Source organism: Mirounga angustirostris, unplaced genomic scaffold (assembly GCF_029215605.1).
Source record: "Mirounga angustirostris isolate CCGP_5_RB_7025 unplaced genomic scaffold, mMirAng1.0.hap1 SCAF_9, whole genome shotgun sequence".
NCBI lineage: Eukaryota > Metazoa > Chordata > Mammalia > Carnivora > Phocidae > Mirounga > Mirounga angustirostris.
This window is the reverse complement of record NW_026991717.1, coordinates 3,428,254-3,446,416: the sequence shown is the minus strand read 5'-3', so window position 1 is coordinate 3,446,416 and position 18,163 is coordinate 3,428,254. Positions and strand designations below refer to the sequence as shown.

Genomic DNA, 18,163 nt, shown 5'->3' with positions numbered 1-18,163 from the left:
TTTTCACCGAGCCAGACCTCTCAGCCTGCAGCTGGAATAGTCCCCCTTCCTGACACTAGCTCTATTCATGGCATGTTTGGGCTTTGTTCATTCATTGGCTCATTAGTTTTTAGATCTGAACTAAGTTTTGGGCAAGAAGAAGCCTTTGATTCTTACACTGCTTTTCAAGTTCTAAGAAGGGAGCATTGAGTCATATATGGGGCAGTCTTCCCAAATGGTGGATTTCTGTGCTCCACGGACCCCTTGCAGCCTGTTTTGTGGCCCTGTTCCTTGATGGAAATCCAGTAAAATTGTTCCTCATTCTTTTTTTTTTTTTTTTTTAAAGATTTTATTTATTGGACAGAGAGAGACACACGAGAGCGGGAACACAAGCAGGGGGAGTGGGAGAGGGAGAAGCAGGCTTCCCGCAGAGCAGAGAGCCTGATGCGGGCTCGATCCCAGGACCCTGGGATCATGACCTGAGCCGAAGGCAGATGCTTAACGACTGAGCCTCCCAAGCTTCCCTCGTTCCTCATTCTTTACTCTCTTGGCTTTGATGGAGTAGTTGACCATTTTGTCTACCTTCATCATTCTCCTTCATGATGTTTCTTGGTGTTTTTTATTTTTCCTGTTTACTTAACCACATCTTGTCAATTGGTTTGTCTTCCTCCAGATCTCCAAAAAACTCAATATCTGACCAGATATTTGATGTGTATCACTGCATTTTTCCTCCATAGCTGCCTCTGTGTCCTGACCTCTTCTCTGACTTTTATAGATAATTCTCTATCTGCAGGAACAGTGTCTAACTTTCTGTTCAATACAGTGCCCCCAGCTCTCCAAATAGGATGTGTCTTCAACCTGGGAAAGCAAAGAGACAACCTCTTCATTCCCAACTGGCTCCCCACCTCACTCCCTGTCTCTGTCAGTACACCACCATCTTTCCAACACTTATGATCATCTCTGACTTCCTCAGCTCCTGTGTTCAGTTTCTGACACCTGCTAACTCTTCAATTCTTGAAATTTATCCATATGCTAAGTAAAAAGGAGAAGATCTCTTTAATGAGAAATTCTTACAAAGAACAGTTCAAGATACGTCCTGGACACATGGATTTATAAATATGGCATTCTAATTTTCAATAGGCTTACTAAATGACTCATGAAAATGATAGTATATTGCAGCCCATCCATACCAGCTTGCAAGAACCAACTGTGATCTCCTACCTCATGCTCAGTGACATCAGGTTGATAGCTTGAAATCAGCCATGATGGGAGCATTCACACCCCAGAAGTTGGCAAATATAGTCAATGCTCTCTCCCCAAGAACTTGTGAAGTGTTTACCAGCACACCACTGCATGAAAGGGTTATACACACACACACACACACACACACAATCCTATTTATAAGACAGTTTCAGCTTATTGATGGTTACTTACAATGGAAATGATCTCAAGAAGTTCCAATGTCTGGGCTCCTTTTCACAAAGTCTAAGAATCTTGGTTGGGCTTCTCTAAGGTATTTTTTAGTTTTGTATTCATAACTGATGGTTGGTAAAGCTAGGAAATACCTGATCTGTAGCTGAAAATCCATTCTATCAATCATTATCCTACAGGGTTAGTTTGGTCTTGATCCAAAGCGATTGATCCAAATGCATTAGGTATTCCTTCCATGAATAAAAGAGTATTCCAGCTCTTCAGGTTTATTCTAAAATCTTCCTTTTACTTTTTATTTTGTAGTATTAATTATGAGTTTCTTAATATTAATAATTCTGTAGATAACCACTCTTCTACTTGAATAATAATGTCTTTTTAGACTCCAGATGACAGTTTACTTATACATTTTGACTCACCTGAAATATACCCAGTGTATCCAAGTCCATCTACTTCTGTTTCCACTTATTTTTTTTTAAGATTTTATTTATTTATTTGACAGAGAGAGCACAAGTAGGCTGAGCAGCAGGCAGAGGGAGAGGGAGAAGCAGGCTCTCCGCTGAGCAGGGAGCCCGATGTGGGGCTTGATCCCAGGACTCTGGGATCAGGACCCGAGCCAAAGGCAGACACTCAACTGACTGAGCCAACCAGGTGCCCGTTTCCACTTATCTTAAATAGTAAACACACACACACAAACACAGATATGCCTTATTTTCTCGACTAGATTATAACTACCAGAGGGGAAGGACCATCTCTGCATCTGTGTATCCCACTTGGTGCTCGGTAAATACTTGTTGACTAAAATATAGAGACTTCTAAAAGCTTCTTCTAAACTGAACATGCCTGTTGTCACAGCCCCATTGCTCAGTCACATCACCAGCAGACACTGCCCAAACACTGCTGTGTTAACTACCCCGGGCCCTCAGAACCCGAGTCAGCCAAGAATTTGATCTTCAGTGAGCTTACAGTTTAATGAGGCAGCCATAAAAAATTATGTAACAAGCCCAATAAAGGGCTCCCATCTACAGAACTGAGTGGAAATTGAGGGGAGACATCTGCATCTGCGTGGGTCCCAGGGAAGTGCCGCAGAAGATGCAGCCGTAGAGTTGGGTCTTCAGGGTTGAGTGCAGGCTGGGTGGAAAGGAGACCAAGGGTGTCCAGGCAGTGACAGGAGTGCACACAGAGGCACAGGGGGCAAGCTTGTCAGTCTTCCACGGCTGGAGATGAGGATGCAGTAGAGAAGCAGAAGGACGAGATGGAGAGGAGAGGTTGCAGTCAGACCGGGAAGGACCTCAGGTCCCTGCAGTGGCCGAGGACACCGAGGAAGGTTTCTGAATAGGGAAGTGAAATGCAGCATTTTTAGGCACATGGTTCTGGCTGCAGTGTGAATGGCGTGTTACAGGGGAAGGAACCAGAGCCTGGGAGAGCTTTTTAGAGGAGGTTGGAATAAAACCAAGGAGAATAAGGAAGCAGCTGGGTAGAGAATAGTAGATAGTAGTGGGCGATGGTTAGCAGATGTCACGGGCAGATTTGGTGACTGAACTCCTAAGAAAGAAGCAAAAAAGAGGGGTGTGGTCAATGGATAGAGCAGACATTCTTTTTAAAATGAATTGGGGAAGGAAAAACACATTTGGGAGGTGACTTGAAAGGGAGATGGAATGAGTCTATTTTGAGGTGTGTGTAGTTTGAGGGCCTGTCAAGGCATCAGTAAGGAATTGCAGCTCAGGAGAGATCTGCACTAAAGTTAATTTTGGGAAGCGTCAGCATTTAAGCAGTAGTTGAAACCGTGGAAAAATGATTACCATGACATACGAGCATATGTTGTCACTAGCAGTTCCTTTGAAAGTAGGAGGCTTTCAGTGAAGCGAAATCACGATGGCGACCTGGTTGTGGAATATCCCCAGATCCCTCACGGTGAAGGGGATGAAGAGTGACAAACTTCCAGTTACAAAGTCAATAAGTCACAAGGATGAAAAGCACAGCACAGGGAATAGTGTCAATAATATCATAATGACTTTTTGTGGTGACAGAAGGTGACTCCACGTATCGCGGTGAGCATTTGGTAATGTATGTAGAGTTGTCTAATTACTCTGTTGTACACCTGAAACGAATATAATAGTGTATGTCAACTATCCTTCAATTAAAAAAACACGCAAAAAACAGAGCAATTAGGATTGCCAGAGGAAAGAAAAAGCACAGATAGCCACTTTAACACAAGTGATACATGTGGGTGAGGCCAAATCATGCGCCAAAGAGGAAACTGGGCAGAAGCTGTAAGTTTAACAGCTAGGCCAACAGAAAGAAGGTAAGAGCAGGCCAAGAGCCAGGGAACACAGAAGTCAATGATACATTTCCACCTCAGGGTCTGAGACCCATCGGTGACACTGAGAGAGGATGCTGGGTCCCAGGCCATGGTTGAGTATGAGGAAGATCATGCGGACCCATGGGGGCCTTAAGAAGACTGGAGAGCACAAGGGGAGCGTACATCCCTAAGAGCTGATGAAATACCCGGCTGACCTGCCACAACCATAATCCAAGCTAAGAAAGGACACGGAGGGGAAGGGAAGGGATGCTCGGACCCTGGGAGCAGAAGAGTCCAGAAGATACGAATCTCAGGACTGTGGCCAAACTGTTGAATACTTCTTCTCAACATCAGAAGAAGGAACAGTGAAGACAATGAACTTGAAACACTGCCACCTCCTTACACTTTCCTAAAAGTTCAGGAAAAAATAAATTATTTAAATAGGAGCATCAGCAAGCCCCATACAAAGATACTTTAAGATAAAAGTGTCAATAACATAGCAACGTCATGAAAAGTTGGCAGATGAATATATAACCTACTCTTTTGAAATGAGCTAAAAGAAATTAAGGAAGACATAGAGACAAATCGGAAACAGAAAAGCCCAGAAATGAGGTTGAATAGATAACAGGGATGTGAGCAGAAGGAGCTGATATGGTTCAGGAGAGAACCAGACGACTTATGGGAAAACTTCACAAGTGGAGAGTAAACTAGAAAGAAGTGTAATAAGAGAAATGAGAGAAAGGGAATTGAAAATAAAGAGAAATAGAAGGAATTCAAGTAAAAATAACAGATATGAAAGAGAAAAAAAAATCCAACGTATAAGTATTATTAGAGTCCCAAGAAAAGAAAACCAAAACAATGGAACGAGACTGTAAATAAGATCACCATGTAACACAAATCACAATATTGAAACGGTACACCACAGCCCTGGGAAAATGGACCCACCATGGCCAGTATCGAGATATCTGCTGCTAAAGTACTGGATTTTAAAGATAAAGGAATGTGTTTGGGTATGCAAAAAGACCCAGTCACTTACTAGGGCAAGAAAATTGGATTAGTGTCAGACTTCTCGACAAGACCACTTCATAATAGAAAGCAATGGAACAACATATTTAATATACTACAAGAAGGAAAATGTGAGCCAAGGATGTTATACCCTGCCAACGTGACCTTCAAGTGTAAAGGTCACAGATGAATTGTTGCAAAGTTGCAAAAACTTGGGTATCTTGTTCCCCTGAGCTCTTCCAAAGGAATCTACTAGATTTCTGTAGAATAAATAGTAGACACGTTGGATAAGGTTGCTGCTTTGTGAATTGTAATTAATGGCACTGATTTGGTCACTTCCTTTCTTTCTGAGGTGGGAACGTTCTCTAATGGCATCCTAACTTTGAACTTAGGTGACACAAGGTCATGTAAGACCTCTATCCAGAGAAGGGGTTTACAAAGGATGCTCCCATTCATCATGGGGAGAAAAAAATCATATATTTATCATTAGAAATGGCTTATAAGTGGGGACTGGCAATTATGTAACTCACTGTTATATGAAGCAAAATTAAAAAGTTGACGTTAATTTTTGGGACACCCGGGTGGCTTGGTTGCATGGCTGACTCTTAATTTTGGCTCAGGTCATGATCTCCAGGTTCCGGGATAGAGCCCCATGTTGGGCTCTGTGCTCAGCCGGGAATCTGCTTGAGATTCTCTCTCTCTCCCTCTGCCCCTCCCCTTCCCTCTCTCTCTCTAATAAATAAATACATCTTTAAAATGAAAAAAGAAGTTGACATTAATTATTACATGGGAAACTCCTAGATGATGATTTGACTTGGTTAAAAAAAATAAACCATAATTTGGTAAATGGTAATTTGAAGTTATTTGTTCAAAAGCTTACAAAGAGCTTTTCTCTGTCCTGAAAAATATGAGTAGTTTAGGGCTTTCTGTTAAAGACGACAATAAAGGATTTTTTTAAAAAAATTCCATTCCTTTCCTTTGAAATCCAACAAAAAACCCACAAGGAGAATGGAAGAGAGGGAACACTCTGTCTTCAGTAAACAATGAAATGGCCAGAATCCCAAACTATAAATCATGGAACACACCTGCCAAAGACCGTAAAATCCGGGCCAAAGTGAGAGCGAAGGCTGGGAGCTGGCAAGTATCCATCAGGCGCCGAGTGCGGAGTAGATCTCCCTCAGACGATGGGCGACAGTCCTCCAAGGCCCATCCACGGTCCTCTGGTTACAGAGGGCAGACGAGGGCTAGACCGCGAGCTGCCCCGAGAATGTCCCCGCGGAGCCGTGGGGCAGGTGGTGCCGAAGGAGACATGGCACCCACGGGCCTCCTAGCCAAGGAGGGCTGCCGGGGATGAAGTGGGGGGGAAGAAGGGACAGCAGTTGCTGCATTAGTCCCCAGGGAGCCAGTTTTGGAAGAGGCTCTTCTCTGAGTCACACCGGCCCCTCGGATGCCAAGAGCCGAACAGACATGTGGGCAACAGACACAAAAATGTGGTGCCAGAGGGTTGCATGAAACAGCTGTAAGGTGCCCTAGCTCACCCCTGCCCATGTTGTTCGCACACAGCTGCACTCGGAGTTCCAGCAGAAAACCTCCGCAGCAACACCAGGTGGGTGGGGGCACAGAGAAGGAGAAGGAGGAAGCCGGGTTGCAGGGAAAGGAAGAGCAAGCAAGAGTCACCGGAATGGCGGTAACATCACAGAGCTACACCCAGGGAACAGTTCCAACAAATAGGCTCATATTCCCGAGGACAGTATGGTCTTGGTGTCCTACGGGAAAGTAGCTTTAAAATGAGGTTGAGCTCGAAAAGAGATTGTAAGTCAACAAAAGGAGAAGACAACTGGAACAGTCAGAGGCAAAAAACAAACAAAAAAACCACAGATTACAAACAACAACAAAATTAAAGAAAAGACAGAAGATGGAGATGTGTGCAGGCTGGAAGGCTGCATCTACCATGTAGGAAAAGAGTGAAGATGCACACTGCCTTTCAGAGGCAGTGATGGGTGTGGAAGACAGAGAGGAGATCAACCCAAGCACACTGGTGTTTGTGAAAGAACAGAACAAATGGCACAGAAAATGAAAGAGAAAAATATTCAGAGATAATAAAGGGGAATTTATGAATAATAATAATAAAAACTTTCTTTGATAAAAGCTTTGGTCTCTACATCATAACAGCATACCACATACCAAGAAAATATGACCCATTGCGACATAGTCTGCCTACAGTGCAGGACTTCATGGGTAAAGAAAGAGCCCACAGATCTCTGGGCAGAAAGGGCAAACAGATACACAACAGAAACTGCCTGTTTGGCCGCGCACATCTTCATGGTACCATCCACGAAGACAGTGGAACAGGGTCTGCATGGTTCAAAGGGAAAGAAAGTCTGACCCTCTGCTCTTCTTGGTGTTCTTCGTGTAGGAAGGCATCAGGGAAATACAAATCAAAATCACAGAGAGATCCGACCTCACACCTGTCAGAATGTCTAAAATCAACAACACAAGAAACAACAGATGTTGGCGAGGATGCAGAGAAAGGGGAACCCTCCTACACTGCTGGTGGGAATGCAAGCTGGTGCAGCCACTTTGGAAAACAGTATGGAGGTTCCTCAAAAAGTTAAAAATAGAGCTATCCTATGACCCAGCAACTGCACTGCTGGGTATTTACCCCAAAGACACAGATGTAGTGAAAAGAAGGGCCATATGTACCCCAATGTTCATAGCAGCAATGTCCGCAACAGCCAAACTGTGGAAAGAGCCGAGATGTCCTTCAACAGATGAATGGATAAAGAAGATGTGGTCCATATATACAATGGAATATTACTCAGCCATCAGAAAGGATGAATACCCAACTTTTACATCAACATGGATGGGACTGGAGGAGATTATGCTAAGTGAAATAAGTCAAGCAGAGAAAGTCCATTATCATATGGTTTCACTTATTTGTGGAACATAAGGAATAGCATGGAGGACATTAGGAGAAGGAAGGGAAAAATGGCGGGGGGGGGATTGGAGGGAGAGATGAACCATGAGAGACTATGGACCTGAGAAACAAACAGGGTTTTAGAGGGGAGGGGGGAGAGGGGATTGGTTATCCCGGTGATGGGTATTAAGGAGGGCACGTACTGCATGGAGCACTGGGTGTTATACGAAAACAATGGATCGTGGATCACCACATCAAAAACCAATGATGTATTGTATGGTGACTAACATAACATAATAAAATTAAAAAAACAAACAAACAAACAAAACAACCATCTAAATTTCCTGTTGGTTTCTTCAATTTTCTTCATTAACATAACAGGGTTCTTTAGGGAATGAATTGTTATGGCGGGAAAAAAACCCTCAGATCTTCAACAACTCCTTTAATTCTACTTTAGTTCCCTTTTTTCTAATATACCTAATAAAACTGCATTACATTTTAAAATTAAAATTGCATGTACACACAATGATTATCAGCTATCAATGTTATGCACACACTGATGATCAAATACTAGTGTTATTTTATGTAGTTTGAGTGGTTTTTAAAAAACAGTCCTTTAATACTTTTCTGTTTCTTGAAGTCTTGGTCGTGGGTGTGTATCTTTTTTTTTTTTTTAAGCACGATCATCTTACTATATAAATAAACAGCTAAAAAATAAATCAGATATCAATTATACTGTCAAAAAATCCCCATGACAGTAAATTACTGGAAATTAATTACTGTCTCAGAGAGGAGGAAGGAAGGGAGGGAACTCCCTGTATTATAAAAGATAAGTCAAAAAAAAAAAAAAGACACGGGGATGAAAAGCACAGTGTGGGGGATATAGTCAGTAATACCGTAATGATGTTGCGTGGTGACGGGCCTGACTGCGGTGAGCACCGAGTACCGCAGAAACTTGGCCAATCATGTGTTCTACACCTGAAGCTAACGTAACATTGTGTGTCATGTGTACTTGAATTAAAGAAATAAATTATCAATAAGAAATAAGAGGGGTTCGAGCCTAGGAAATGGCTCACGTACAAATGGCAGCCACACGTGGGACCCCTCTGGTGCCGCCAGAGACTTGGCTGTTGGCTGCGTTGTCTGCGGATGCTCCATGTGACAGGTGCGCAATTCTCGTTGCAGTGTTCCGTCAGTTGTGGTGTTGGAACCCAGCGAAGAAAGCAGGTGTGTCAGAGACTGACGGCCAAAGGCCGGCGTGTTCCCCTCAGTGAGATGATGTGCCGAGACCTCCCGGGGCCCCCTCTTGTAAGATCTTGCCAGATGCCTGCGTGTGATAGTAAGTATGCACAGGCCATGCTCCATCGGATATGTTCATTCTGTTCCTCTCGTCCCGATGGCTGTATTTCCCGTAAAGCAGCACGTTCCTAATCTGTAGGTAAAGCAGATCAAGAGGAACCCAGAATCGTTTGAAGCAATCACCGGTATAATGTTGAATACAAGATACCGTTCGAAGGAAAGTCAATGTTAAGAAACGTCCACCCAACTTAACAAATGCATCTGTTAGTCTTCCTCACTTGCACTTAACACTTCCTTCTATCCTTCACGTGGCCATGATTTCTTCCACTAACAATCCGGGAGTATTTCTTGTAGAAGTTAAGTTGGACTACTTTCCAGTTTATTCGCCAGTGATGCATTTGGATCCATTCCAGTAAGAGTAGAAGAGCTAAGTATTTTTAAGTATTCAGCTATCTGTTCTTGTGTATAATCTAAAACCAGCAAGGATGAAAACATAAATTATCATTGTCTTTTTTTAAATGATAGTTTGGGCACTTCTTCAATTAGTTCTAAATAACAAGCTTAGTATAATGAGTTAATAGTATATGGCTTCATTATATCCAAAAGCTAATATGCATGTCGGACTCCTCTGTATTTTCAGTATACATAACAGCATATATGTTTGCACATACGCATGTGTATTTCATGTAGGAGGGTGGGTGACAACACGTGAAAATAAGGCAGCAGGGGGTACCTGGGTGGCTCAGTCGGTTAAGTGTCTGCCTTCAGCTCACGTCATGATCCTGGGGTCCTGGGATTGAGCCCCATGGAGGGCTCCCTGCTCAGCAGGGAGTCTGCTTCTCCCTCTCCCTCTACCCAGCTCATGCTCAATCTCTGTCTCTCAAATAAATAAAATCTTAAAAGAAAAGAAAGAAAATAAGGCAGCAGAGTAGTGGGGGGAGGTGGGGTTCGGAGATAGGGGAAAAGCATACTAGGACTGCACAGCTTCTGGGTCTGTCTCCTGCTTTCTTGTTCACAGTCTTTAATTATTCACCATAAAGTGAATTCACCTATTAAGTACCTCAGGTACCCTCCTGAGCTTATGGTAAGTAAACAAAAATCAGAAAATTAACTATTATGTTAATGCTGCTTAAGGAAAAAGACCTGAGATATAAAATCCAAATTTACCAAAAACTTCCCTGGAGAAACTCATAAAACAAAGAAGAAGAAGAGAAAAAAAAAAACAGTTACAAGTTTTAAAAAAAGCAGTAGCATTTTTTGGACTATTTATTGCATTTATTGTGTGGAGCTCCTTGCATGCTTTAGGTCCTTTAGTCCCCAGCGATCTGTGAGACAGATATTATCCCCATTTAGAGACAAGAAACCCAAGACTTAGAGAATGTACAAGACTTGACCAAAGATCCGTAGCTGCCAGTTGGACACCTTGGTCTGTTTGACCACAGGTCTGTCTGATGCCTGAGTCCATGCTCTTAGCCGCCTCTTTATGCTCATTTATGGACAACATCAACTTTTTTCTCTGGGAATTCTTCGAGAACACATTTCCAAAATCTTGAGATTCCAAAAATGTGAGATTCCAAGTTTCCTGGTGTCCTGGAATTCAAGAATGCCTGTGGTATACGGCACCATGTCATGCTTCAAAACGCTTATCTATCTGATTTTTATCAGAAAAAATGTGATAAACTGCCTTCGAGGAGAGAGTGAGATTAAAGGAGTACTGGAACTTCCTCTAAGATAATCACAGAATAGCATACGGAAATACATCGTGGTGGTTAGGGTATGCAACATGGTGCAGATGAAATTATAAACTATTACAGCATGCAGTGGAGAATAGAATAAAATTATAAGCTTTAGGGAGTGCAAAAAAAAAAAAAAAAGAAAGAAAGAAAAAAGCCAGTAATATTTCTTCTTTCCCCACCCCATTCCCTAGCTTGCCAAACATGTGGGTCATGGAAGCAGAGAAGAGAGGGGAACGCCTGCTCCCAGCCCTGCCAGATCACCCCGAGCTGGGCCTCCATTCCCGCTGTAGCCTGGCTCACGCCATCACCTTCGCTTAGTAGCCCTTGCTTGCTGAAATGTGGCTTCTCCCTTTGCACTGTGATGTGGCATCCTCTTCTCCCCACCACCGTATCGCAGAGCCAAGGGACACGCATGGCATTCACCCATCCTCTGGACCCCTGCTGTCTCGCACCATTTCCCTGCCACTGTCATGCATTCAGTACTAACACTGCCCTCCGTACACCTTCTAGTGCATCACATGCAGACCTACAGACACCAGCTGCCTTTTCCCAGCACGCACTACCACCAGGCCCATTCTTCCTTGCCGACAACCAACATCCGTGTCCTTGAACTTTCTAACACCCCGATATCCCTATTTCCTACCATCGTTGACTTCCCTGACCCCTGCCCCATCACCCTGGCATGGTCACCCCTTACGCTTGCTCAGACATGGCCCTCAGAAGTAGCTTCCTGCTCTCCCTCCCCCACCCCCATCTCGCTCCTCTTGTTTGGTGAAAGCCTCGCTGTAGATATTCTTGCCCGTCCTTCAACCCCTGCCTTGATCACCTGCTCACTTCAAAGCTGGTATTACTTTTCAGGTGATATTTGTTTGGGTTTTGGTTCCCTGGCCTGAGCTACTAGGATTCACTGAAGTAAATAATATCACCATGCTGATTAGACGTCCTTCGTATTCATGCTATCTGACTTACCTGGGTATTGTGTGTTTTTCCCTATTTCCTAAGAATCCCCTAAAAATTCACCATAGTAGCTGTCTATCCCATAGTAGCTCTGATTCCCTTTCTCTGTTTTTTTTAAAATTTAATTTTATTATGTTATGTTAGTCACCATGCAGTACATCATTAGTTTTTGAAGTAGTGTTCCACGATTCATTGTTTGCATATAACACCCAGTGATTCCCTCTCTCTGTTGGTGCACTTGTCTTTTATTCCACTGGGACTATCAAGGCCTATATAGCATAATGTCCTCTGACTTTCTTTTCCCCTTCACCTCAATTCTGCCTGCCCCATCTGCTCTCCAGACTGGAAATGTATGGTCTTTGTTGTGGGCCTGACCCCTGCATTATTGAAGGGAGTCTGAACACAAGAAAGACCAAGTCCACTTGTGCTGTGATCTTGTGCTCTTAAGCCTCCACTTCTAGATAAGTGTTCTCACTGGTGCCTCAGGTTTAAGTAAAACCCATCCTCTTTGGAGGAGTGAATTTTGCTGGTCTTCATTTTGACCATTTTGATGCAGAGTGGGGTGGAGGGCGGGCGGGAGAGGTGTCTTGAGCACCACATGGTCCAGTTCTACCCCTGCCTGAGTCTCCCCTCCATTCCCTGCCTTCCCCAACGGCAGACGTTGACCCCCTCTTGAATTCTTTCTCCCGCCATATCTAGTGACTGACGTTCTTCTTATTCCTGAAAGACCAGCACTAACCCTGCTTTCCCCAATAATCTTTCTTTTTTAAAAAATTTTTTATTGTTCTGTTAATCACCGTACATTACATCATTAGTTTTTGATGTAGTGTTCCATGATTCATTGTTTGTGCATAACACCCAGTGCTCCATGCAGAACGTGCCCTCCTCAATACCCATCACCAGGCTAACCCATCCTCCCACCCCCTTCCCCTCTAGAACCCTCAGTTTGTTTTTCAGAGTCCATCATCTCTCATAGTTCATCTACCCCTCCAATTTCCCCCCCTTCATTCTTCCCCTCCTGCTACCTTCTTTTCTTTTTTTCCTTAACATATATTGCATTATTCGTTTCAGAGGTACAGATCTGAGATTCAACAGTCTTGCACAATTCACAGCACTTACCAGAGCACACACCCTCCCCAGTGTCCATCACCCAGTCACCCCATCCCTCCCACCCCACCCCCCCACTCCAGCAACCCTCAGCTTGTTTCCTGAGATTAAGAATTCCTCATATCAATGAGGTCATATGATACATGTCTTTCTCTGTTTGACTTATTTCGCTCAACATAATACCCTCCAGTTCCATCCACGTCGTTGCAAATGGCAAGATCTCATTCCTTTTGCTGGCTGCATAATATTCCATTGTATATATATACCACCTCTTCTTTATCCATTCATCTGTCGATGGACATCTTGGCTCTTTCCACAGTTTGGCTATTGTGGACATTGCTGCTATAAACATCGGGGTGCACGTACCCTTTCGGATCCCTACTTTTGTATCTTTGGGGTAAATACCCAGTAGTGCAATTGCTGGGTCATATGGTAGCTCTATTTTCAACTTTTTGAGGAACCTCCATACTGTTTTCCAGAGTGGCTGCACCAGCTTGCATTCCCACCAACAGTGTAGGAGGGTTCCCCTTTCTCCGCATCCCCGCCAACATCTGTCATTTCCTGACTTGTTAATTTTAGCCATTCTGACTGGTGTGAGGTGGTATCTCATTGAGGTTTTTTTTTTTTTTAATTTTTTATTGTTATGTTAATCCCCATACATTACATCATTAGTTTTAGATGTCATGTTCCATGATTCATTGTTTGTGCATAACACCCAGTGCTCCATGCAGAATGTGCCCTCCTTAATACCCATCACCAGGCTAACCCATCCTCCCACCCCCTCCCCTCTGGAACCCTCAGTTTGTTTTTCGGAGTCCACCGTCTCTCATGGTTCGTCTCCCCCTCCGATTTCCCCCCCCTTCATTCTTCTCCTCCTGCTATCTTCTTCTTCTTTTTTTTTTTCCTTAACATATATTGCATTATTTGTTTCAGAGGTACAGATCTGAGATTCAACAGTCTTGCACAATTCACAGCGCTTACCAGAGCACATACCCTCCCCAGTGTCTATCACCCAGCCACCCCATGTCTCCCCGCCCATCCCCCACTCCAGCAATCCTCAGTTTGTTTCCTGAGTCCCCAATAATCTTTCTTGGTTGTATTAATCTCTGGAAGGTAATATAACCTTGTGGTTAAGCTAACTCACTTGAGTTACAATCCCAGTTGTTCCAATCCCTCATCCTGTGACATAGGGCAAGTTACTTAACCTCTGCCAGCCTCAGTTTTCTCCTCTGTAAAATGGGAATAGTCATTGTATCTACCTCATAGGATTGTTCTGAGAAATAATACCTATAAAATGCTTAGAAACAATGCCAGGTCTGTGCTAAAGCCTCAAAAATATTAGTTATTTTTAATGCCATCCTTTTAATTCCTAGTAGAACTTCAAGATAGACTAAAATGGCCTAGAGCGACTTGTGCTGCACCTTCTGTCCCACGAGGGCAGGGGCTTGTATGGGGTAGGTTCACAGTCGCCCTGGACTTTCCTCCACATAGGCCCCAGAAGTGCTTATCACAGTGACTTATACCCATAGAAATGCTTTTCAAATACGTCAGACTTGGATTGTCCTCATATTGCTGTTAGAAGTCTATCTGTCTTGGCTTTTTGTTTGTTTGTTTTTAAGATTTATTTGAGAGAGAGAGCAAGTGAACGCACAGGGGGAATGGTAGAGGGAGAGGGAGAGAAGCAGAAGCAGACTCCATGCTGAGTGCGGAGTCCGACGTAGGCCTTGATCTCATGACCCTGAGATCAGACCTGAGCCTAAACCAAGAGTTGGACACTCAACCGACTCTGCCACCCAGGCATCCCTACCTGTTGTGGTTTCTAATTAGGGATCTGAAGAAAAAAAAAAATAACAGAAATGTAGTGTTTGATTTTAGATTTTTTAAATTATAGCCCTAGTCTTTTAGGTTTCCCGAGTTTTGGTAAAGAATTATTATTTTTTGTCAAAGTACCGAGATCAAGATGGTTGAGGGAGGGGAGGCACCCAGGCATGCACTATGTGATTGAAATGTCAAGAAAAGATATTCCTCATCCCCTTGCCAGGGTTATCTCGAACACACTCACTTCTCTGAAGCTCTTGGTCTCCCTCTTGGTTCCAACCCCGTATCTGCCTCGTTAGCTCTCCCACCTCCTACACACACTTTGGACTTCAGGAGAGAATATAGCCCCCCTGCCTCCACTCTCCCTGTAGCTTCTCAGCTTCCAGTGACACCCCCCCCCCGACATAGCTGCAGCCCTTGGAAACCTGGGGGGGCACAGGCCCACCTTGGCAGCACCCCTCTTGGGATTGTATCATTTGTCCAGCATCCAAGGGCATACACTCAGTCATTCATTCATTTATTCATTCAATAAAGAGTAAGACTACTCTCTACTAGATGCTATGCTGTGCCCTAAGGGTAGAGACAATCTCTTTCCTAGACATACTTAGTTTTCAGTGTCAGATGATACTATTCCCGTATTAATTCTTTCTGCAGTCATTCATCAAGTGCTATATGTTTTAGGTGTTATGATACAAAACGGAAAAGATGCATTCTCTTGTTTCTAAGATCTCAGAATTCAATGGGAGAGAAATATATATAAACAAACGAGAATAGTAAGTGCCATGGGTGCCATGATAGGATGCAGATGGCAGTGGCCGATGCCACTGGGGGAGGGGGAGGTCAGGAAAAGTTTCAGAGGAGGATCCCCTGGGCAGAGTTCTGGAAGATAAGTGTCCATTCTCCAGGCTCACGTGGAGGAGGACACGGGAATCTGGGAGAAGAGGGCAATGTGGACAAAGGTAGAGGGTGTCAAATGGAGTCCTCTATCTGGGGAAACCGCCAGAAATGCCACAGGATTAGAACATAGGTTCAAGTTTATGACAAAAGAGAAAGCTTGAGAATTTAGCTGTAGAGGATATTAGGACTCCATGTTAAGGGGTTTAGATTTTATCCAAGAAGGAGATGACATAGTCAGATTTTATTTTGGTGTACTTGCTCTGACAGCTATAAGATACATTGGATAAATACAAGGGTGCGGGCTGGGAGTCTGGGTAAGGGGCTGTGGCCATATCTAGGTGAGAGAGCATGGCGGTGGATTCTCACAATGGTTCGGATATCCCGCCTAAGTAGCTGGAGCTGGGAGCTAAGGGACAGGGACGGGGTGTACTTGTAAGTGCTTAACAACCAGCTCTGGGGTAGAGGGGTGGTGAGGAGGGAGGGCAGCTACTATTTGTCATCTTTGCTGATTTCTGTGGTGTAAGTACTCCCATCATGGCCAGCTTCAGGTGACCCATGTGACATGGTTGAATGCACAGTTGGGGACAGGTACTCACAATCTCACTGACCTGAGAGCCAGTGAGAGGTAGGGCCAGCACACCACTGGACAGGGAGGAATCATGATGACTTTCTGCTTTCTGGCTTGGGGTAATTGGGAGAAAGTGATGCCATTAATTGAGGGAATACCGGAAGAGGAGGATACGTGGGATGGGAGGGGAGGCAGACATAATGTGTTTAGATTATAATATTTTAAACTTGAAGTGCCAAGAAGAGATTTCAGATAAGCAGTGGATAATTAGGTCTGGAGCCCCAGAGAGAGGTCCAGGCTAGACAGATAAACTAGACAGATAAACTAGACTAGATAAACTAGACCTGATAAACTAGACCAGGTAATCCAGACAGATAAACTAGAATGATAAACTAGTCCAGGTAAACTAGACAGATAAACAGACTAGATAAACTAGGCAGTTAAAGTAGACTAAACTAGACAGATAAACTAGACTAGATAAACTACACAGATAAATTAGACCTGATAAACTAGACTTGATAAATTTGATCAGATCAGATAAACTAGATAAACTAGACAGATAAATTAGACTTAATAAACTAGACCAGGTAAACTAGACAGATAAACTAGACTAGATAAACTAGGCCAGATAAACTGGACCAGGTAAAGTGGACTAGATAAACTGGATCAAATAAACTAGACAGATAAACTTGACTTGGTAAACTGGACCAGGAAAACTAGACAAGATAGATTAGACCAGGTAAACTAGACGAGATAAACTAAACTAGATAAACTAGGCCAGATAAACTGGACCAGGTAAACTGGACCAGATAAACTAGACTGATAAACTAGATAAGATAAACTAGACCAGATTAACTAGATAAGATAAACTAGACCAGATAATCTAGACTAGATAAACTAGGCCAGATAAGCTGGACCTGGTAAACTAGATTGATAAACTAGATAAGATAAACTGGACCAGATTAACTAGATAAGATAAACTAGACCAGATAATCTAGACAGATAAACTAGACTCGATAATCTAGGCCAGATAAACTGGACCAGGTAAACTAGACCAGATAAACTAAACTAGATAAACTAGGCCAGATAAACTGGACCAGGTAAACTAGACCTGATAAACTAGACCAGATAAACTACACAGATAAACTAGACCAGGTAAACTAGAATGATAAACTATACTGATAAACTAGACCAGATAATCTAGACAGATAAACTAGGCCAGATTATCTAGACAGATAAACTAGACTAGATAAACTAGGCAGATAAACTAGACCAGATAATCTAGACAGATAAACTAGAGTCGATAAACTAGGCCAGGTAAACTGGACCAGGTAAACTAGAATGATAAACTAGTCCAGGTAACCTAGACAGATAAACAGACTAAATAAACTAGGCAGATAAACTAGACTAGATAAATTCGACTAAACTAGACTGGGTGAACTAGATAGATAAATTAGACTTCATAAACTAGACCAGGTAAACTAGACCAGATAAACTAGGCTAGATAAATAGACTAATAGACCGGAACTGATAGACCAGAGCAGAGCAAGTAGACCAGATAAGCTAGACAGCTCCGAGCTGCTCATTACACCTGCAAGGTCATCCGAGGAGAAGGTCAGAGCACGAAGAGAAAGTAGCTGAGCGCAGGGGGCAGTGGCTGGAAGGGACCCGGTGAGGGGTAGCACACTTGAGCGGAGGGACTTCTTCGAGAAGTGAGTGCTTAAAGGTGCCGCGTGTCCTAGAATGGCCACGTAAGAACTTGGAAGGGAGACTTTGTATTTGTCACTAGAGGGGACGGACCACGGGTGGCCTTTCCCAGAGAGCATTTAGCGGGGAGCTGCGAGCAGGAGCGCTAAGGCATTCGGTTGGAAAGTGCCCGAGAGGCAATAAACAGAAGCCACTGTCAGGCTGACGTGGCATTTACAGTAGCCGGCTTCCCTGGGGCGGCCGGGATGTCACAGCTCATTTAGCGAGTCCTACCCGCAGCACCCCTGCCTCCCCCTCTCGGCTCCCGGCCGTGCTTCCACCCTCAGAGGAGTCTGGAGAGGGTCCAACGCGCCCAGGGTCTTGACTGAGCTCCAGATGAGCTTGCCAGCTCTTCAGTGCTAGTGGAGGGCTTGGGGGCCCGTGCCAGCCCAGCAGCCACACTC

At 43.8% G+C, this 18,163-nt stretch overlaps 1 protein-coding gene across 9 annotated transcripts in view; it reads left to right on the top strand.

Annotated features, from left to right (window-relative positions):
• ADAMTSL3 (ADAMTS like 3) overlaps positions 1-18,163 on the top strand; it is a 372,820-nt gene that overhangs the window by 284,710 nt on the left and 69,947 nt on the right. For all 9 annotated transcript variants that reach the window (XR_010404803.1, XR_010404802.1, XR_010404804.1 and 6 more), the window contains exon 20: positions 8,817-8,970. Coding sequence is in view for 6 of the 9 variants with exons in the window: in XM_064569802.1 (XP_064425872.1) it covers positions 8,817-8,970 (154 nt within the window). In the remaining 3 variants the exon portion in view is untranslated. The remainder of the gene's footprint in view (positions 1-8,816; positions 8,971-18,163) is intronic.